Raw genomic sequence first — 22,820 nt, 5'->3', positions numbered from 1 at the left:
ATGTCGAATTTGGCCCTGAGATTTGATCGCGAACCTTAAAAATCTCTGATGGTCTGAAAAAATGGGAATGTGCGTCGCGAAGGTCTATCGAGACAAAATATTCCTTGCCCTGTAAAAGGGCTCTCACTGAGTAAATGCTTTCCATCCTGAACTTCTTGTATGTCAGAAATGGATTGAGCGATTTCAGATTCAGAATGAACCTGAATTCCCCGTTGGCTTTTTTCACTAAAAAGACATGGGAGTAGTAACCCTGGAAAACTTCTTCCTGGGGTACTGGTACTATAACCTTCTTCTCTAAAAGCTTCAGAATCTCTAATTCGAGACCCCTGGCTTTCTCTGGGTCTTTTGGAAAGGGGTTCACAAACTTTGAGGAGGAGGACCTGAAAACTGAAGACTATAACCCCGGTTTATAATCTGAAAAAGAAAAAGATCGGGATCTAATTTCTCCCATTCTGAACGAAAATAAATTAGTCTCCTCCCTACTGGTAAATCGTCATTTAGAAGACTTGGGGGGTTCCGTCTTACCAAGAGTGAACTCTCCCTTACACTTCCCCCTGGGAAAGGACCATTTTTTCTGCACATTCCTATTTTTTGGTAGATTGGTATCCTGCTTTTTGGTTATAAAGGGTCTCTTCCCCTTAAAACCCTTCTTTTTATTTGGGAACTGTTTCCCTTTTTCTGCTGAACGAGATAATACTTCATCCAGGCTAGACCCAAAGAGGAGATTACCCTCAAAAGGGATAGAAAATAATCTGTTCTTTGAGGTCTGGTCCCCCTCCCAGGTTGTCAGACACACTGCTTTTCTGGCAGAATTAATAAGAGCCGCCGTAGAAACGCAAATTAACTCAATAACTGCATCAGCTAAAAAAGCGACAGCCTTAAGGACCACCGTCAAGGAAGCCACATAGTCCTTAAAGAGACTCTGAAGCGAGAATAAATCTCGCTTCAGAGCTCATAAATAGCAGGGGCACGTGTGGAGAGGGGAGAGGCGGAGATACGCGCTGACAGACGCGCGTGGGGCAGGGCTGCGGCGGTTAGCCCTGCCCCAACCAGGAAGCGCTCCCCGGGTGTATCGAGGGGGATTTGGGGGTGAAGGGACCCCCGTTAAGCCGCGCTATAGCGGCGTTTTAGCAGGGGCACACGTGCCCCTGCTATTTATGAGGTCTGAAGCGAGATTTATTCTCGCTTCAGACTCTCTTTAAGAGGGACACCCTTAGAAATCTGATCGATAAGGTTATACATCCAAATTCTAAGATTCCTAGAAATACAGGTGGCTGAAATGCCCAGAATGAAACCAAAGGGCCGCTGACTCCCAAGCTTTCTTGAGAAGGGCATCAATTTTCTTATCCATAACATCCTTGAGGACACCTGCGTCCTCAAAGAAGAGATCTGAGTCTTTTGAATATTGAGACAGAGATGCATCAAGTTTAGGACATTTGGTCCATTTGTCAATCTCTGCCTGCACAAAGGGATACTTTCTTTTTGCTGATTTGGGGATAAATAGTGGCCTCTCAGGATTTTGCCACTGGGAAGTAATTATATCCTGTAGGGTTCTATGTATAGGAAAAACTCTGCCTGTAGATTGACCCAAACCCAGATATACCTGATCCTGAGGAGAAATTTCCGGAACAGATTCCTTGATCTGTTCCGTGGTGTATACAGCCTTAAGTAACTCAGAAGATTCATCAGGAGTGAATAAAAATCTGGGAGTTTTAACCATATCCTCCCTCTCTGAACCCTCTGCTTGAGGCTGCTCCCCTTCTTCCTGGGATACAGAGACCTCCTCCCACTCCTCCTCCGCTCCGAAAATATCTTAAAAGGAGTGATGGGATGGAGCACCGGAAGAGGGCCCCGCCAGAGATTGATCAGCTGGCTGTACAAAGGTTTCCTTAAATTTGTCAAGGGTTTCCTGCATATTATTAACTGTCTCCATAACCTCTTTAAGAATATTGGAAGTCTGGGAGGCTACAATAGCATCTATACAAGCCTGACACAAATTCCTCAGGGCTTCTAAGGATATCTTAGTATTACATAAACTACATCTCTTATATTTAGATTGGTTAGACGATGTAGTAGTAGTAGACGACTTAGGCTCAGATCTTGTCTGAAAATAAAACAGAGAGAGACAAGGAACTGAGATGCCCATCCTGCATACATATATACAATACAGATGTCATAGTAGGAAACCATGTCCTCCGACTGGAGGCTTACCCCACTAGAACCTGATGGCAGAGCCTGCGTAGAAGATCTGGGAGCAGCGCCCGCAGCCTCGGATTCACGCTGCTGCTGAGGCTGTTCTCCCCTCTGTGTCCGAGACATTCTCCTCCGCTTGCAGGTCTGAGGGTCGGAGACGCCAGGCGCACGCTGTTTTACTTCCTGGCTCTCCAAACAGTTCCTCCTCCACGCCCGCCTGACGTCAGACGTTCACCGCCCACCTAGCGTCTGACGTCCCTTCCGGCGATACTCAGCTGACCGGATGCGCCTTGCAGAGCCGGCGTCTGATGGAGGAAGCGCGGTGTATCGGCTATACACCACACGGCAGCCGAACACCGCCCAAGGTGAAGGAGTACTGCAGTCAGCGTTGCCTCCTGCTATCGCCCACAACTGCTTCTGACTCCTGTGATACAAAACTCACCCTCCGGTGAGTACAAAAAAAAAAAAAAAAAAAAACGTGAGCTTCCTTCCTAGGTGTTTCCGTGGCGGAAACACAGATGAACTGAGGATGGAGGGTGGGCGGGGGCTTTTAAACTTCTTGGGTTTGTGTTTCCCCAGATCCGGGGCGGGACCGAATCTCAGGTTGTCCCAGATGGCAATTAGAGAAAGTTATTTTTAGGGAGGAGGATAGATACAATTGTTCTTCATTAGCTCCGCCATCAGTCTCCCAGCGGCAATCGCCGCAAGGAGACTTAGCAAAACCGCCATCTATTTACAATGTACAGCACTGCAATCTAAGGCAGCAGTGTCACTCGGCTGTCCCCTCTGGAGGCACAGGAGCGATCGCTCTGATTGGCTGGCAGGAGGAGGGAGGGAGTCTAAAAAAAAAAAAAAAAAATGAAAAAAGGAAGATAAATAAAAAAAAAAAAACACACAAACATGCCGGCAGGAATCGGAGCCCACCAACAGAAAGCTCTGTTGGTGGGCAGAAAAGGGGAGGGAAATCACTTATGTGCTGAGTTGTATGGCCCTGCAGCTAGGCCTTAAAGCTGCAGCGGCCTAATTTGTAAAAACAAATAGCCTGGTCACCGGGGGGGGGGGGGGGGGGGGGGGGGTTTAAAGCCTGTGGTTAAAGCTAGGAATAGACTAATTGCAGCATACCTATGAATATGCTGCTGGGAGATTTGGGCGCAGGATAAAGTGGATATATGACTTACCCTGCTCCTGCACAAGTCCCGGCTGTGTTAATTACTATTCCCCCTCCAGGTGGTAGGGAATGATGTAATTCGGCTTCCAGCTATTGCTGGCGGCCAAAATACAGTGTTTTAAAAGTAATTTGTGCACCATCTTATGACTGTGCCCAAGTTACTCACTGACTGCTGCCATAGCTGTAATTACTATTACGACCTCTGGTGGTGCCAGCTGCACCCAAACCTCGTGTGCCGTTTTAACATCGCTCATAATTGCAACCTAATCTGTCATGTGATTGATCTACTGCCTTGCACCACGCAATCTGATTTGTGCAGAAAAGTGATTAGTAATCAAGCCACTGCCCCTGCTAACTTTTTACTGCTATTTGCAGAACAACGCTATCCAGCCAATGATTGCCTCCATCCAATGTAAATGTACCATTGCATTTGATCAGTTTCAGTCAAAAGTTTATTGATCAGTATTATTAGGGTCCATATTTCAGTGGCAGAACTGTGAAAGTCAGTAATCTGCCGCAACTCTTAACTCATGTATGGTCATATTAAGGCTTCTAGAAAGATTAAAGGGTATTTCCAATTTAGCTGTAACATAAACCTGCTCTACACAATGAGATATGGAGAGACAGTTTACAGCAGACAGGGGAGCAGCAAGAAAAATGGCGTCATGTGGTGCTTGGACTTTGAGCATCGCTAATCGGAAAGATCCACTGATTCAATTTGTTTCTAACAATATCATTGTTCTGTTATCATCCTTGAGTCACTAAACTCATTAGCCCACATTCTGAGAACATCCAAAAACACTGATGATAGGTGTAATGCCCCATGCGCATGCTAGATTTATGTCACCCTTAGCTATCATTGCTTGATTGTTGAGTAATAACTATGGGAAACAAGCACTGTACAGACACTGCCTCAGCTATACTGTTAGCAATCTGGATTAGTAAACAACGTTGGGGGGGAAATCAGCTGTACACATACTACATTAATCTCTATGGTCGTGCACAAGTCCTGGCTGTGTTAATTACTATTCCCCCTCCAGGTGGTCCATCTTGGCCAAAAATTAATGGGAAATACCTCGAAGGGTTTTCCCTTTAAAAAAACAAACAAAAAAAAAAAACTAAATTTTCACCTGTCAGCACTCCTTCCATTTTTTTCACCTATAACTTAATCACAACGAAACAATATATATCTTATTTTGTTTCGCCACTGATTAGGCTTTCTTTGGGGGGTACTTTTTTTGCTAAGAATTATTTTATTCTAACTGTTTTAACGGGAATTAAGGAAAAAAAATTGAAAAAATTAATTTCTCAGTTGTCGGCCCTTATAGTTTTAAAATAACATGCTACTGTAATTAAAACCTATGTAATTTTTTTGCCCATTTGTCCCAGTCATTACACCATTTAAATTATGTCCCTATCACAATGTATGGCGCCAATATTTTACTCGGAAATAAAGGTGCATTTTTTCAGTTTTGCGTCTATCCCTAATTACAAGCCCATCATTCATAAAGTAATTGTAGTATACAGTCTTTATATACATATTAAAGTTCAGTCCCTAAGGTAACGATTTGTTGTTTTTTTATTTGTAATTTTTTTATTAAAAAAAAAAAAAAAAAAGAAGATTGGTAACTTTAGGGGAGTGTCGGAGGTCAGGGGTTAATTTAAAATGGAAAAAAAATTGGTAACTAGGGATCATTAACTGAAAAAAAAAAATGGATGCAATATTAAAATATGGCCACAAGATGTCCTCAATGGTGACTTCAGCTTACCGTACCATTAGTTCGGAAACAGAAGCACTGCGTGGATGGGATTTATGAGTGGCAGAGCAGTCTGAATAGACGGCTGCGGCCATTCACAGGGGGACTTAGATCAATGAATGGGATTCGGCGGGAGGGACGTAGTACCTACGTCCCTGCACAGAGTTGTGGCATTTTGCAGGGGCGTAGTTACTCGTCCCGGGGGAGGGTAAGTGGTTAAAGAAGGCCATACATGTAGCGAGTTGGTGTCCGATCGACCATGCGATTCGGTGTTGCCATATGCATGCCCAATTGATGATTCCTCTAATTTGGGGCCAAAAATTTGTCAAGTGTCTCAATCGGACATGCTAGTAAATCTGGAGCCGATGTGGCAGATCAGCTGCGTGGGTGGTAAACACTGTGCGACATCCCAAGCAGACAAACGCCCGGCCTCTGTGCCTCCCAAGTCTTATATGTACCCATCAATGCCCGTGCATTAGAATCCTTTACCTGTCACACCACCCGCTAGTGTCTGCCATACTTCTGCATTAGGGTCCCACGTGACTACTGGCATATAGTATGTGGGGCACATGTGACGTCACACGTGCCCTGCGTGCTATAACGCTGGCAACCATGTGGGGTGCCAATGCGAAAGTACGGCGGATAGGTAAAGTATCTTAATGCACTGGTGCTGGGGGCACATAATTATTATATTACTAAAGTTCTACAGCATTCATAACAAGGGTGCAGAGTAATAGCAAAGACTGATTTAATAATCAAAGAAAAAAGGAAGGCAAAATATTCACCAGGTAAAAATTCCATATTTATTTACCACATTACAATGTGAAAAAAAACAAACATACATAAATAAGATGGTTAAGGCGTCCAGCTCACACCTCACAGAAGTTGAATGGCTAGTAATTTCTGAGTTGCCAAAAGACATGAACTATAAAATCGCTCACACCTGCTGACCTCATACCAGTATAAAAGCCAATACGGTTGTTACTGGCTTTTTAGTCCAAAAGGATTTGTCTATACGTAAAAAAAAAAAAAAAAAAAAAAAAGCAGCTGTTAATATCTGTACTTTGTGGAGTAGTCCTTGGGAGACACCACCAGACCTCTACCTTTCCTGGCACCCCGATAAACGGTTTCCACAATATCAATCATTTCCTGCTTGTCTTCCATTGCCCAGTTGATCTTGTTATTATTACCCGTTCCCAAATCAATCATTATATGCTTGTTCCTGTTGAGAGAAAGAAAGAATATGCATAAAAAAAAAAAAAAAAAAAAAAAAAAAAAAAAAAAAAAAAACTTAACTGTGCAATGTTTGTTATTAGATTGTAAAATATACGTTATGTGAATATCACTAACAAAATACCAAAGGTGACAGTTATTTAGACAATGCCCGCTTCAGAGACAGTTAAAAAAAAATACATTAGGCAGCGAACAGATCTGGAAGGTTTTGGACTAGTCCTGCTCCTCATGGGGGAAGGAGGGGGGTTAGGGGGGAGTCCCAGGGTATTCTTTGTTTTTAACCTCCCTGGCGGTAAGCCCGAGCTGAGCACTGAGCACGGGCTATGCCGCCGGGAGGCACCGCTCAGGCCCCGCTGGGCCGATTTGCATAATTTTTTTTTGTTACACGCAGCTAGCACTTTGCTAGCTGCGTGTAACCTCCGATCGCCGCCGCTACCCGCCGATCCGCCGCTATACCAGTCGCCGCAGCCGCCCCCCCCCGGGGGAAGCCCTCCAAGAGATCCCGTTCTTTGAACGGGATCTCTTGATCTCCGTTCGCCGGAGGCGATCGGAGGGGCTGGGGGGATGTCTCGCTACATGAAAAAAAAAAAAATAATAAATAGGTATTTGCTGCCCCCTGGCGGATTTTAACAAGCCGCCAGGGAGGTTAATGGCACTTACTGAACAGCAGTTGCTTACTCCAACTGCCAAAGCAGTATCCAAACATGTAGGGAAGCCAGATGGCATCTTTGTATAGATCTGTTCCATGCAGTGTTTTTGTAAAGAATAAAAGGAAGTACTTAGAATCCCCATAATGAGATGAGCTGGTCCGAAATCTGTCACATGTCAGATGTTTAAAGAGACCCTGTAACGGGAAAAAAAAACCCCTCTGGGAATACTTACGTCAGGAGGGGGAAGCCTCAGGGTCCCAATGAGGCTTCCTCATCCTCTGCAGCTTGGGGGAATCCAGCACTGGCTCCCCTGAAAAATCCCTCGACAATCCTGACAAGACAGCGCAGGCACGAGTAATATTTACCTCTCCACGATCCTGCGCAGGCGCACTAGCGGCTCTTCGTTTGGGTTAAGAAGGAAATAGCCGAACCAGATTGTATCCGCTCTATTGTGCAGGCGCAAAGGACTCGCACCTGCGCAGTAGAGTGGATACAATCGGGTTTGGCTATTTCCCTCTTACCCCAAACGGAGAACCGCTAGTGCGCCTGTGCAAGATCGTGGTAAGTAAAGAGGGGCTGCAGTGCTGGATTGCCAGGACACCAGAGGACGGGGGAAGCTTCGTTAGAATCCAGAGGCTTCCCTCTCCCAAGGTACATATCCCCAGAGGAGGTATTTTTCATTACAGATTTTCTTTAAAACAATTGGACCTGAACTCTTGCACAGGACAAAAGAAAAACAGAGAAACGCACCCTGTATGTATTTAGAGAGTTTAGCCTGTTTATTCCCCCTCATTTGTGTATAATCACAAGTCGTTATTTGATCTCTGCCCTGTGTCACACGACAGCAGAGATGGCAGATAAGCTCATTTGAAGAAAGAAAAAAAAAAAAAGGAAAACCGAGAGCCCCAATAGTGTATTATGATAACAATAGATGATAAATAACTAGAAAACAGTGATATACTCACAAGTAAGGGTTGCTGCCACAGGGAACCACTATATATGTGCATGAGAGGAATATAAACCTGTCCTCACTCAGGCTAAGAACTCGCTCTCCGTAGACAAGAAAAGGGTGATCACACCCATCCACCATGTGGACAGAGGCGCTTTACGTCTTAGCAGCACAGTTGCTCCTTATTGTATTTTGCCTGAGGAAGTTGGCAATAAACCTGTGAAATGCGTTGCAGAATTGTTGAAGAATAAATGTTTTTTATGATACACCACTGTTGTGTCTTCTCTGGGGAGGTAAGTCCACCATTACCCCCCCCCCCCCCCCCCCATTTTATACTGTTTTTAGCAGGTTTTATCCTGTATTGGCTCCTCTGTATTTTCCAAAAGCTCATTTTAAGGCACAGGATGTTAAAAATATGTCTGCTTCCATGAATCAGGAAGTAGAAACACTGCAGAATTATTTTTACGATTTTTATCAGCTATAACAAATGTTTTTTTTTTAAAGGTTATTATGCTGTTGTGTAGCTTTTAGAGCAGAGAAGATGTTCTAAATGCAGGTCCACTTTTACTACCTGCTGTAAGTGATGGAGAAAAAAAAAAAATAAAAAAAAAAAAGGGAAGATAGCTGTTCACCCTGATTAATATATACAACCCCTTGAGGCAGGGAACACACGTGTCTGTTTTCGTGCGCGTTTTCTGCACAGAAAAACTGAGAACTCATGTTAATCAATGGGCTAGTACACACTTAATGTTGTTCGCGCACAGAAAAAAAAACTGACATTCTGCATCCTGATTCTGCACATTTTGTTAGTTTTCTCTATCAACTACATCAGCTGCTGTGAAAAAAACGCGCACATTTTCCTGCATAGAAACACACTTGGTGTGCAGAAAAAGTATGCAGAAAAACGCGCGCAGAAAACTGAGAGACAAGTGTGTTTGCACTGCTTTTCACAGCAGTGAGATCTGCGGTAGCCTTTGCACAGACTCACCTCCATGGGATCTAGCACTGCAATTCTCTCTCCAGGTGGCTCTCTACCCCTATACTGAGATCACTGTAGTCATGACGACAAATGCCGATCTTACCCGAGGGCTCGAGGGCCTCATAGGACTGGAAAGAGAATGGCTGCCAGAATCTAGATCCCAGGGGAGGAGTAGGAAAAACACCGCCATGCTGCACTGCATACCTCCCGGCGGCTTCCCCGAGTCAGGCTTGGGATTACCGCTCCTGGCTTTTCTTTACCCCAAGCCTGACTTGGGGTTACTGCCAAGGAGGTTAATGGCCACAGTAATGATGAGCGTTAGGTGGAAGCAATTCAACGCAATGTGGTAAGTGTAAAAGGGGCCTAAATGCTCCTCCAATCACTTGATCTCTCCTCACAAAATGGCTAAAAGTTGAAACCGATAAGCTAGTTATTCTGGGGCAGCACGGTGGTGTAGTGGATAGCACTCGCCTCACAGCGCCTGGTCCCTCGTTCCCACCCTGAGGACTATGTGGAGTTTGTACATTCCACCCATTTATATGTGGGTTTCCTCCGGGCACTCGGGTTCTCCCGTACCCCAATAAATTAGTCGTCTCTCCCCTAAAAAAAAATTGGCCCTAGATTTATATATACTGGACATATGACTATAGTAGGGATTACACTATGTATAATCTTTAAAGTGCTGCGGAAGATGTCGCTTTATAAATACTATAGAAAACAAATCTGAAATACCAACCTGAAGAAGAACATGACTGTGCATGGGTCATATAATTCATACATCTTGTTGAAATCTGGCACTTCTGTTATATCCACAAGATAAATCACAGCAAAATTTTTTATCTGTCAACAAGAAAAATTTTACAGTAAATTATCTAAAATGTACTAAAACTGTAAAGTGAAAACTAATCTCAACTATTACTACTGTTAAGCAAATTATTTCATGAGATGCTAAATTCACATCAAACATTTCCATTATCAACTTTCATCATTGATTTCCCATAGTCTTAATTTTCAATACATTTACGAAAGGTAGCAGAGGAACTAACATTGCAAACTTATTATGCAGACATCTTGGAATTTTTTGCGAAGAAGACATACTTTGTTGGTTTTATTATGAGTCATACAAAATATGGTCAATTAATTCACAAGAAACTAACTTTACAGGTTTCTCTAGGTTTTTAAAATGGTGTTCCCCACCAGGAAGCCAATACGTTTCCAGCTGGAGGCTGAGAGAAAGTGGAAAGAGTTAGAATCTAGAGAGAACACAAGTGATAGTTTTAAGCTTTGTACACACGACAGACTATTCATGGCCAAGGCAGCTGGTTGGGGCTGTCTCAGCTGAGGATCTAGCATAGGTGCAGGTGGGCCCCTGCATCTGCTGAGGCTGCTTATTGATGTGGCATGCCAGATCTTTATGCGTGGTACACACCAGGCAATTTCCCATCAGATCGACGGGTCGAATTGATAATTTCTCACAGGTCCAATTTGATTTCCAATCTCTTTTGTATAGAAGTGATCGGAAAAACGATCAGAAAAATGATCGGAAATCAGATTTGACCTGTCGGAAATTATCAATTCGATCTGACGGGAAATTGCATAGTATGAACCAGGCAGGGCTGTGGAGTGGGTACAAAAATCCACCGACTCCGAAGGTTGGATATGTATATCAGACTTTAAAAATATGGGGACTGCTTTATTGAAGCAGCACAAGTAACTATTTTTTGATTGGTTTATTTCATTTTTGTGGACTATGCAGAGCTATTACTATATATTTATATAAATTATGACGATTATCTGAGAAACAGAAATTTTATATTTTCTCTTTTAATTACAGTTTAAAGGGGTTCTGTGGGGGTTTGCTAAGGCTAAAAAACGCCTTCTATCAGCCCCCTGTAGCAGTAATGTCCCATGCCGTCCTCCTCCGATCTGCCGTTCCCCGCCGCCGGTCCCGGTCTAGCGCGGCAAGCCGTCCAACTGCGGCTGCGCGGCCGTGCTCGCTCCCGCCCACATCATCAGAAGCTTACTGTGCAGGCGCAGTACAAGAAAACTTCATACTGCGCCTGCGCAGTACAAGAAAACTTCATACTGCGCCTGCGCAGTAAGCTCCCGATGACGCGAACGGCAGCGTGCATTATTCGGCTGTGACAGACGAATAATGCCTGGTGCCAGCGGCGGGGAACGGCAGATCGGAGGACAACGGCGTGGGACATTACTGCTACAGGGGGCTGATAGAAGCCCCAGGTAAGTGGCGGTTTTTATCCTTAGCAAACCCCCACAGAACCCCTTTAAATTCATTAGGAGTCAGATTCGGTGGATTTTTTCCCAGACCGACTCCAGGTACCCAAAAATTGCTCCGACTCCACAGCCCTGGTACCAGGCATTAGGCAAGGATCGGTGGGGTAGGTCATTGTTCTTTACACATCCACAAAAGCAGATCCATTGTTCCAGATGTAATCGTTACCTTCTCATAAATTATGCAATTTGTAAAATCTGAGCAACATCTATGTACTGTAAGAATATAAATTGGATAGAAGTTGGATATATTATTCAACTGGTCCCTTAAAGAGAACCTGTAATAAAAAAAAATAAAGCTCTGTGGAGGGGGAAGCCTCAGGGTCCCAATGAGGCTTCCCGGACCTCTAAAGCTTGGAGGAATCAAGCACTTCCTCTCCCAAATATCATTAAATATATATATACCTACTGTGATCCTGTGTGGGTGCACTAGTGGCTCTTTGCTCGGCGGAAATAGCCAAGCCCCATCGCATCCGCTCTACTGCGCAAGCGTAAAGGACTCGTGCCTGCGCAGTAGAGCGGATATGATCGGATTAAGCTATTTCTGCCTTTCCCAAACGAAGAGCTGCTAGTGCGCCTGCGCAGGATCGCGATAGGTAAATATTTACCTCGCCGCACTTTGGGGGGTCCCGACACTTAAACGGGATGGAGGAAGATGGGGAAGCCTCGTTAGGATCCAGAGGCTTCCCCTCCCGAAGCATCCCCCAGAGGTTTTTTTTTTTTTTTATTAAGTTACAGATTCTCTTTAAGCTGGGTACACGGTACAATTTTCCGTCAGATTGATCAGATAATTTCCGACCAGTCTGATTGGATTCGGATCGATAACACAATCAATTTTGGGTAGTGATTAATGCAGAATCGATCGCATTTTCGATTGGGAACATTTTGGATGTCTACACACATTGCAACTTCTTATCAGATCACCCGTCGATCTGATGGAAAATTGTACCATGTGTATGAGGCTTTATACAGTGGAATCCTTTTATAGCAAACTCCAAGGGACTGGGCAAACAGGTTAACTAATGTATCAGAAGTCTACTATATCAATAATTGTCATACTCAAGCACATAAAGTATACTGTACTTCTGTGTCTTAATTCAGTCAATAATTTGAAGTCATTTTTTCTTTTCAATGCTTCAGCAAGGGAGCACAGGCAGTGTCTAAGCTAGATCAAAATACACAGTGCTCAATATGCAGAAACTTGCTTGCAATAATCACGCAACAGCTTACACAGGAAGCATAGATCTTACCAGCTAATGCAGGTAAAGTACTTAAAGGGAAGGTTCAGGGACGCCTTGAAAAAAATAAAAATCCATATCCACTTACCTGGGGCTTCCTCCAGCCCGTGGCAGGCAGGAGGTGCCCTCGCCGCCGCTCCAGAGGCTCCCGTCGTCTTCGGTTGCCGACCCGACCTGGCCGGCTGCCAGGTCGGGCTCTTCTGCGCTCCAAGGACGGGCTCTTCTGCGTCCCACGCGGGCGCACTGACGTCATCGGACGTCCGCCGGGCTGTACTGCGCAGCACAGCCCGGCGGACGTCCAATGACGTTAGCGCGCCCGCGTGGGACGCAGAAGAGCCCGACCTGGCAGCCGGCCTGGCCAGGTCGGCCACCGAAGACGACCGGGAGCCTCTGGAGCGGCGGCACCTCCTGCCTGCCACGGGCTGGAGGAAGCCCCAGGTAAGTGGATATGGATTTTTATTTTTTTCAAGGCGTCCCTGAACCTTCCCTTTAAGTGCTCCCCTGTCCAAATTTCTGTTCAGCCTGGATGATACTGCAATGTTGCAGCCATGCACAAGCAAGTAACAGATGACAGAAAATTCCTTCAGTAATCAGGCAGCATCTTTGAGGTCATCCATGCAGGCCCATAGTAGTGTGCAGATAGCAAGCAGGCTGCAAGTGACTGCCAGTTGGCCATGGCTCATGGGTTTCCGACGTATGATGCATGCAACCGCCCACTTTCCACTGTAGCCAGACACAGAATACCGAAGTGGCCTATGTTACTATACCAGGCTTTATGCCCATATTTAGTTTACTAAATCAGAGTTTACTATAATGAAATTATACTGTACTAGTTGACCTAAGCTTGTTTAAAAACGGGCTCTAGGTCTCTGACCCGCCGCCGGAACTGCATGTTAATGCATGTGTGAGCACAGTGTTCTCCCCAGAAATTTTTTCCAGCCGGGTGGCATGAAAAAGTAGCCGGGTGGGGGTGCGGAATTCAGGGCCGATGCAACTCTGCTTACCGCAAAGGGTGAGGAGGAAAAACGATGACAGCCGGTGCTTACCAAAATTAGCTGGGTGAAGCACCCCTGTAAAAGTGCCTGATTAGAACACTGAATATTTGTCACATTTATAGTTGCATTTCATACTAGGGGTGATCATTGCATTTAATGTCGGTTAATTTCATATCATACAAGGGTGTTTGTTGCATTTCAAAAGGGGGGGGGGGGGGGGATTTTTGCTTTTCATATGGATGTTATTTGCTGCTGGTGTAGAGGGGTATTGCAGATAGTGTACAGGGGTCAGTATTATACTAAATTATCTGCAATACCGCTGGACCACAGCAGTAAACATCCATATGAAATTACATGCATGTGAACTCTGCAAGAATCACTCCCCACCCACACACTGCCCTTTCAAGCCGCCTGCACACACCTTCAACACAGGATCTGTGTTCCATATTTACTTTTTTGCATCAGTGGGCAACTTTTAACAGACTTTGCCCAACTACCACAACCAGATTTGCGCTTTTTACTGCTCTAGGCCAACTTTTTACAATTGTAAATCAAGTAAGGTATATCAGCACTTCTGACACAGACAGCATTCAGCACCATCCTCCATCTCCAGCAAGTCAGCTTATCTAAATTGCAGCTGACTGCAGTCATTGTTTGTTTGTTTTCCCAGGTCCCCTATAGCTTGAAAGCTCTGCAGACTGAAATATATCAGATAAAAACTGCTCCTGCTCATTAGTAGACACAGAGCTCTCATACCAGTTCCTGTGCAGTTCTCCCAGCATCAGAGCAGCTTGTATTGAAGAGAAGCTGGAGAGGGGGGCGGGGCAGCAGAGCTCAATGCCGTGCACTGCCTGATCTTATCTGTGCACTGAGTCGGCCTCGGAGTGGATTCGGAAGGGATTGGACTGGCTGCTGACATTCATGCAGCCAGCCCAGGACAGAGGGAACACATTGGTTTCGCTGGGTGTGAGAGAGAATCTGCCCGCAGCTTCAGGCTTTCTCCACACAGAGAGTCTCCCTCTCCCCACACAGCAGTAGCCTGCCTGCACTACACTATCACACTAAATGTGTATATCCGGACAGCCGCCTCCACTAGCTGAGCTGCCTGCACGTTAACACATGTGAATGCATTGCAGACACAGGCAGCCAGCAAAGTGGGGCGGACTAGCAGAGTAGAAACACAGCACTAGGGAGAAGCTGAGTCTGACACTCTCCACGAGGGACTAGGAACTCGGCTCACTCCCGCAGTATGCAGAGCATGGTCCCGCCCCTTACAACCCGCCCAGCCAATCACTGTACCAGGAGGAGGTCACACAGGCAGAGAAGTCTCCTGCAGTGTATATAGCGGAGGCTTTCGGTATTGTCTGAGACGGCCGCTGATAGCAATGAAGTGCTCATGGCTGCAGTTTTACAGCACCACTTTTTTCTAGTTAGACGGGCAGGAAAGCAGGTGGGCGGGCATTCAAATCAGCCGGGCGGCCCGCCCACTTAATTAGGCCTGGGGAGAACACTGGAGCACACCAGCCGCAGCGCCTGCGCACCCGTCCTCCTCCTGTCCCAACCGCTGCCCGTGCGCACATGCACAGTAGCGCAAATGCACAGACCCAGGGACAGACAGGTGTATGCAGGGACACTTGCTTATTATTAGGTAGGATTACATAAATGTGATAAGACTGATTGTACCTTCTAATTGCATAGTATACTGCCAACACAACTGATCAACCTCTGAACAATGTCGGGCAGTTTATCATTCGTAAGTTGATTGGACATTTTGGCAAATCTTTGACAATTGGGTAAGTGGAGGAGGAGAAGCATGAGACTGGCAGCTGCATAGTATGGTACTGTATTGGGGAGCACAACAGTACTGGTTTGATGTAGTCTCAGTAGATCACTTCACAACTTATTTCTGATCAGTGAGGGATTGATAGCTTGCCAAATGGGATCGTTCAAAAGACTGGAGTGTCCCCAGCGCTAAGGTTTAGGGCAATTAGACAACAAAAGTGCTTGTGCACAATGGATCAATATGTATGGAAAGTTAGTCTCTCAAGCCGGTTCATCAAACAACGTGTGCTCAATAAGTGCAAAAAGTACCTGTGATGCAGTGCTGCTTGTGAAGCCTGTTCCTGTAAGGCAATGGTCCTAAACTTGCCAGTTCCTGAGATAGATCAAACAAACCTATCCCGGGAACCAGTAGGGTTTGGGGGCTACAATTTGGCACAGAGGTAGATTGCAGGGTCCCCGGATTGTAGAAGGCATGGCTGCGAAGATATTTGATGTAATTTGCTAGAATTTCCCACTGAGCATGCGCATAACCCCCAAGGCAGCTTCCGGGCAGCACAATCCAACAACGTGTTCTTTCCACTTCCTGAAACTTCTCTGGCTTAAGAGACCAACTACCCATACACATTAATCCATTGTGCACAAGCACTTTTGTTGTCTCACTGCCCTAAACATTAACACCGGGGACACTTCAGTCTTTTGGATTTCCCTATTGAAGAGACACATGACCAGCTCCAGACCCCTTGGCAGCTTTACTGCACACATTGTCTATAAAGTGTCTACAACAGTCGCAATGGTGGTTATGAGAAACCCAGCAAAAGCAGCACCACACAGGAGTATAGTTAAAAGTATCAAAATACAGCTTTAATGGAACAATATTCTAACAGTACACTTCAGGGCTGTGGAGTCGGAGATGGAGTCAGTCGAGGAGTCGGTGTAGGGGCAATTTTGGGCACCCAGAGTCGGATGATTTTTGTACAAATTCCACAGCCCTGTTAAGTATTAGGCTAAGGAGTCAGAGTCGAGGAGTCGGAGTCATTTTGGGTACCCGGAGTCGTGGTTCCAAAAACTGAGGAGTCGGATTCGGAAGATTTTTGTATCGACTCCACAGCACTGGTACACTTCATGATATTTCATCATTAAAAATCAATTAAAAAGCAACCCATTAATCTCTCTGCCTACAATCAAATACATACATGATGCAGTAGGAAAAATGACATTGCTCAATGATAATTGATGATGAAAGATCCCACTGAGGATTCAACTATGAATCCCCAGGGGGTAGAACCTAGGTTCAGTATACATGAGACAGGGACACCTAGTAAATAGTAACCTGATGTAACTAAGCAATATTGTGCAATACCGTGAAAAAAAAGACAAAATATAAACTGAAGTGCACAAAAATCTGAAACATGAAAAAGATCTGTATCTATTAAAGGGACTGACCATACATGCTGTGAAACAAACACTAGCTGCAATGGCAAGACTGAATATAGCGATAGGAGCAGCCCATGAGAAAGTGCATAGGAGTATACTTAGCCCAGAGAAGTGAAGGAGTAGGCAGGCATCGGTGTAGCCAGAGAGATGGTCCCCTCAAATGGACCCACTAGTTCTACGGGCGTGACCCCGCCTTTATCAAGGAGAGAGGGGGACAACCGGTTGTCCCCCTCTATCCTTGATAAAGCAGAGTCACGCTTTATCCCCAACAACCCACACCTTTTATGAACTTCCCTTCATTTCATATATTTTATATAAACAGTGCTCAAATCTCCCTAAAATTGGTGTTTTGGAGTACAACTATAACATTTCAAGACTAGTCAAATATAGCACTGTTCAAAATCACCTTCTCAGCAATGCTGTACAGAACTTCATCCATCTTCATGCATGTAGGGTCCCAGTCATGCCCAAATCTGATAACCAGCACACGATCTTCTTCAGAAAGGATAGCCTGATCAACCTGCCATCCATTATGTAAATGAGGAAGCATATAAGACATCTTGACAAGTTGTTCTTTGTCCTATCTAGAAAGAATCACTGAAAACACAATGAGAAAACATTAAAAACATTATCATTGATTTACACAGCACGATTGTTCCGTAGCACTGTACTCAGTAGAACACAGTATGGGTTCATAACACAGACGTAATAAAGATTCAGGTCACAATAACTAATACAAACAGCAGTCTAACAAAACAGCCAGCAATTATATTCTGGGAGAGCCCTGCGCTTAGTTACCACAGGCTGTGTTAAAATAGAAACTGCAGTGTGGAGGGAAAAAAATTCACATACTTACCGCATCCCTCGTTCCCCGCCGTCGGCTTCCACTCGTCTCCCACAGCTGCCGGTGTAATGTCTTATTGCGCTGCCCGGAAGCTCCCTTCCACACTGAATAGCACGCATGCCGACTTTCCTGACCTTTCACCCGGACATACTGCGCTGCGCGTGCGCAGTATGTCATATTCTCTTCGCTTCTGCCGTCGCATCATGACGGCAGAAGTACGGACACTCCCCTGCCTCCTCCCTCCCAGAGTGTGCGCTCCAGCGTGACATGCTAGCTGTGTAGTTGCGCTGGAAGCATCGATTTGGTGAGAGAGCGGAGGGGGAGTAAGTTTGGAAGGGGGGCGGGCGGGCACAAGCACTGCCAGTAAATAGTAAAAGCATGTGTACATAGATGCAATAACATCTATGCTACTGCAAGAAATAAATCACCACATTTATATAAGCATATTTGCATGTATATACATATGTCGGAGCAGTGCTTTTCAGCGCTGCTACCTTTGGGCTTAAGTTTTTCTTTAAGGCATCTTAAATGACATGTATTTATGCTTGAAAAAAATATCTGTTTTCCCTTTTGATGTTGCATGTATAAAGCTGTCTATACCACCAGTTTGCATACTAACAGGATATAAGCCAGACGAAGGCTGCAAGGCCGAAAGCTTGCTTATTTTTATTAATTTTTAGTTAGCCAATAAATGGTATCATCCTGATTTAAAACTTTTTGTATGTACATATGCACACTTGTGTATATACTTGGTCTGTTACATTGCCACCGGCTTCTGCTCTGCCTCCTCTCCTCCCCCCTGCCTCCCTCTCTCCTACGGGCAGCCGGGGGACACGCGTGTCCCCGAGAGTCGTTCGTGGCTGCAGGGAAGCAGAGCGGGGAGGCTGCAGACATTGCTTCTGCCAGCACCCGCTCTGCAGGAACAAACGGCAGGATTGCCTGCCCTGCCGCGACACACGACTCTGGAGGGACACGCATGTCCCCGCCGGCTGCCCAGTATAGGAGAGAGGCAGAGGGGAGGAGAGCGAGCTGAAGCTGGCGGCTTGATCTGTTACATTGCCACCGGCTTAATTCCATTCAATTAACTAAGTTTTTGTTACATTTGCCCACAGGAAAAGACATTAATCTTTCAGGAATAAATGTCATTTCTAACATTGGCCGCCGCGCAGCGGCCACTTCGCACATTGGCCGGCCAGAACCCGAAGTGGCCAGCCAGAACGCGAAGTGGCCAAACTTCGGGTTCTGGCCGTAACATATATACAATACAGACCAAAAGTTTGGACACACCTTCTCATTCAAAGAGTTTTCTTTATTTTCATGACTATGAACATTGTAGATTCACACTGAAGGCATCCAAACTATGAATTAACACATGTGGAAGTATAGTACATAACCAAAAAGTGTGAAACAACTGAAAATATGTCATATTCTAGGTTCTTCAAAGTAGCCACCTTTTGCTTTGATTACTGCTTTGCACACCCTTGGCATTCTCTTGATGAGCTTCAAGAGGTAGTCACCTGAAATGGTTTTCACTTCACATGTGTACCCTGTCAGGTTTAATAAGTGGGATTTCTTGCCTCATAAATGGGGTTGGGACCATCAGTTGCGTTGTGGAGAAGTCAGGTGGATACACAGCTGATAGTCCTACTGAATAGACTGTTAGAATTTGTATTATGGCAAGAAAAAAGCAGCTAAGTAAAGAAAAACGAGTGGCCATCATTACTTTACGAAATGAAGGTCAGTCAGTCCGAAAAATTGGGAAAACTTTGAAAGTGTCCCCAAGTGCAGTCTCAAAAAACATCAAACGCTACAAAGAAACTGGCTCACATGCGGACTGCCCCAGGAGAGGAAGTCACCTCTGCTGCGGAGGATAAGTTCATCCGAGTCACCAGCTTCAGAAATCGCAGGTTAACAGCAGCTCAGATTAGAAACCAGGTCAATGCCACACAGAGTTTTAGTAGCAGACACATCTCTTGAACAACTGTTAAGAGGAGACTGTGTGAATCAGGCCTTCATGGTAGAATATCTTCTAGGAAACCACTGCTAAGGACAGACAACAAACAGAAGAGACTTGTTTGGGCTAAAGAACACAAGGAATGGACATTAGACCAGTGGAAATCTGTGCTTTGGTCTGATGAGTCCAAATTTGAGAATTTCACTGTGTCTTTGTGCGACGCAGAAAAGGTGAACGGATGGTCTCTACATGCCTGGTTCCCACCATGAAGCATGGAGGAGGAGGTGTGATGGTGTGGGGGTGCTTTGCTAGTGCTAAGCATCTCTGGGAACTCCTTCAAGACTGTTGGAAGACCATTTCAGGTGACTACCTCTTGAAGCTCATCAAGAGAATGCCAAGAGTGTGCAAAGCAGTAATCAAAGCAAAAGGAGGCTACTTTGAAGAAATACGTGTGTGTGTGTGTGTGTGTGTGTGTGTGTGTGTGTGTGTGTGTGTGTGTGTGTGTGTGTATACACATGTCTATATACTGTACATGTCTATATACATGTGTGTACATACATATGTATACACATGTATATACAGGTGCGTCTGACGTCACCAAGTTGCAGAAGTGCTCGCCGGCCGGCCGGGATCTTTGAGTGCAACAGCGGATGCCGCGGTGGAGGAACGGGACGCTGACGCCACCAGAGGGTGTGAAACCTCCGGGCTTATCAGCCCGATAGGCGCTTTATTCACTGGAACTACGTAAGTGCACTGGAAGGCGCAGGCACAGTATCGTTGGTTTAACAGAGTTATGCTATGAGCGATTTTATTGTTTGTTTTACATGGAATCTGGATTAAAGCCTTTACTACCTATGATGGAAGTGGCTGTAGCCTGGTCATTGTTTGACAACATATGCTAGACCCACCTGGATTTGAGGTGGAGATGATCTGGTGAGCAGTTACTATTGTGGAAGAGTCTGCCGTGTTCACACATTGTTTTAAGTCACGTGTGCATCACCTTTCACCTGGGGAGTGTGGCCATTTGCAGTTATCGCAGTAACGCACTATGTGCAGTATGTTTACCTCTTGCAGATATAAGGAATGGTAGAAGAGGAGCGCTGTCTTTCATTACTGTTTATATACAGCGTGGTGTGTCCGTGCGCACCCGCTCGAACTGGTTGGGTCGCCGGCTGATACTGAGGTCTGACGCTGGGTTGCTGCTGCTGGGAGATGAGTGAGGGGCACCTGTCACTACCTAACTGGGGGTCCCTGTCACTACCTAACCTGGGGAGCGCCTGTCACTCACTACCTAACCTGGGGGTCCCTGTCACTCACTACCTAACCTGGGGGGTCCCTGTCACTCACTACCTAACCTGGGGGTGCCTGTCACTCACTACCTAACCTGGGGGTCCCTGTCACTCACTACCTAACCTGGGGGACCCTGTCACTCACTACCTAACCTGGGGGGTCCCTATCACTCACTACCTAACCTGGGGGGTGCCTGTCACTCACTACCTAACCTGGGGGGCGACTGTCACTCACTGCCTAACTGGAGGTCCCTGTCACTACCTAACCTGGGGGTCCCTGTCACTCACTCACTACCTAACCTGGAAGTCCCTGTCACTCACTACCTAACCTGGGGGGCGCCTGTCACTCACTACCTAACTGGGGGTCCCTGTCACTACCTAACCTGGGGGTCCTTGTCACTCACTACCTAACCTGGGGGTCCCTGTCACTCACTACCTAACCTGGGGGGCGCCTTTCACTCGCTACCTAACCTGGCGGCGCCTGTCACTCACTACCTAACCTGGGGGTCCCTCTCACTCACTACCTAACCTGGGGGTCCCTCTCACTCACTACCTAACCTGGGGGTCCCTGTCACTCACTACCTAACCTGGGGGTCCCTGTCCCTTTCTACCTAACCTGGGGGGCGCCTTTCACTCGCTACCTAACCTGGAAGGCGCCTGTCACTCGCTACCTAACCTGGGGGGTGCCTGTCACTGACTACCTAGCCTGGGGGGTCCCTGTCACTCACTGCCTAACCTGGGGGGTCCCTGTCACTCACAAACTAACCTGGGGATCCCTGTCACTCACTACCTAACCTGGGGGTCCCTGTCACTCACTACCTAACCTTGGGGTCCCTGTCACTCACTACCTAACCTGGGGGGCGCCTGTCCCTCACTACCTAACCTGGGGGGCGCCTGTCACTCACTACCTAACCTGGGGGTCCCTGTCACTACCTAACCTGGGGGTCCCTGTCACTCACTATCTAACCTGGGGGTCCCTGTCACTACCTAACCTGGGGGTCCCTGTCACTCACTACCTAAAGGGGGGTCCCTGTCACTACCTAACCTGGGGGTCCCTGTCACTCACTATCTAACCTGGGGGGCGCCTGTCACTTACTACCCAACCTGGGGGTCCCTGTCACTACCTAACCTGGGGGTCCCTGTCACTCACTATCTAACCTGGGGGTCCCTATCACTCACTACCTGAACTGGGGGGCTCCTGTCACTACCTAAACTGGGGGGCTCCTGGCGCTCCCTTAACTAGGGGGCACCTGTCACTACCTAAACTATCCAGGCCAGCCAGCCCAGCATCACCACCAGCCAACCAGCCCAGAATCACTGTCAAAAAGGCCACAGCATCACCACCAGTCAGGCCAGCATTTACTTCAACCAGCCAAGCACAGCCCGGCATTACCGCCAGCCAGGTCACAGCATCACCGCCAGCCAACCCAGCCACAGCATCATCGCCAGCCAACCCGGCCACAGCATCACCGCCAGCCAGGCCACAGCATCACTGCCAGGCCTTTCAGCCCACACATCATCCCCAATCCAGCCAAAAACAGTATTGCCAGGCACAGCAGCCAGTAGAGGTGAATTCAGAAGCCAGGTGAAAGGTGTCTACCATATTAAGGGGGCATTCTGCCTATTTATGTGAAATGCTGTCTATTTATGTGCCTCATGACTGCTGAATTTGTCTTGTTGGGGGCCTCATGATTGCTGAATTTGTCTTGTTGGGGGTCACATGATTTGTTGGGGGCCTCATGATTGCTGAATTTGTCTTGTTGGGGGCCTCACAATTGCTGAATTTGTCTAGTTGGGGGCCTCATGATTGCTGAATTTGTCTTGATAGGGGCCTCATCATTGCTGAATTTGTCTTGTTGGGGGTCACATGATTGCTAACTGCGAGACTATGGGAAAAGCTGAATCATCATCATATGAGACAATAGCATTAAACCTACTTTTTTAGCTTTTTTAAAACAGAAAATAAAACTGGGAGGTTCTAAAAAAAAGAATAAAATTTTCAGGAGTAGGATGGATGAAATTGTTTATCTTCGCAGTTTATTTTCAACTTAGATTTTCCATAA

At 46.2% G+C, this 22,820-nt stretch overlaps 2 protein-coding genes across 6 annotated transcripts in view; one reads left to right on the top strand and one right to left on the bottom strand.

Annotated features, from left to right (window-relative positions):
• Window positions 1-5,898: 5,898 nt before the first annotated feature.
• On the bottom strand, window positions 5,899-17,675 carry TXNL4A (thioredoxin like 4A). Its single transcript, XM_068234660.1, has 4 exons — window positions 17,527-17,675; window positions 17,077-17,267; window positions 9,666-9,769; window positions 5,899-6,340 (listed from the first exon to the last, which is right to left on the bottom strand). Exons 2-4 carry the CDS (start codon window positions 17,227-17,229, stop codon window positions 6,169-6,171), a joined length of 429 nt encoding a protein of 142 aa, XP_068090761.1. The 5' UTR covers window positions 17,230-17,267; window positions 17,527-17,675; the 3' UTR covers window positions 5,899-6,168.
• A 94-nt stretch (window positions 17,676-17,769) lies between these two features.
• The window catches only part of LOC137518766 (glyoxylate/hydroxypyruvate reductase B-like), a 105,725-nt gene continuing 100,674 nt past the window's right edge, over window positions 17,770-22,820 (top strand). Inside the window, exons 1-2 of one of the 5 annotated variants that reach the window (XM_068237020.1) lie at window positions 17,816-17,837; window positions 20,051-20,212. The gene's annotated coding sequence lies outside the window, so the exon portion shown is untranslated. The other 4 variants (XM_068237014.1, XM_068237015.1, XM_068237016.1 and 1 more) reach the window with 4 other exon arrangements.

This window comes from Hyperolius riggenbachi, chromosome 5 (assembly GCF_040937935.1).
Source record: "Hyperolius riggenbachi isolate aHypRig1 chromosome 5, aHypRig1.pri, whole genome shotgun sequence".
In the NCBI taxonomy this organism is placed as follows: Eukaryota; Metazoa; Chordata; class Amphibia; order Anura; family Hyperoliidae; genus Hyperolius; species Hyperolius riggenbachi.
Note: the sequence above shows the minus strand (reverse complement) of the source record. Positions and strands in the feature narration are given on the sequence as shown.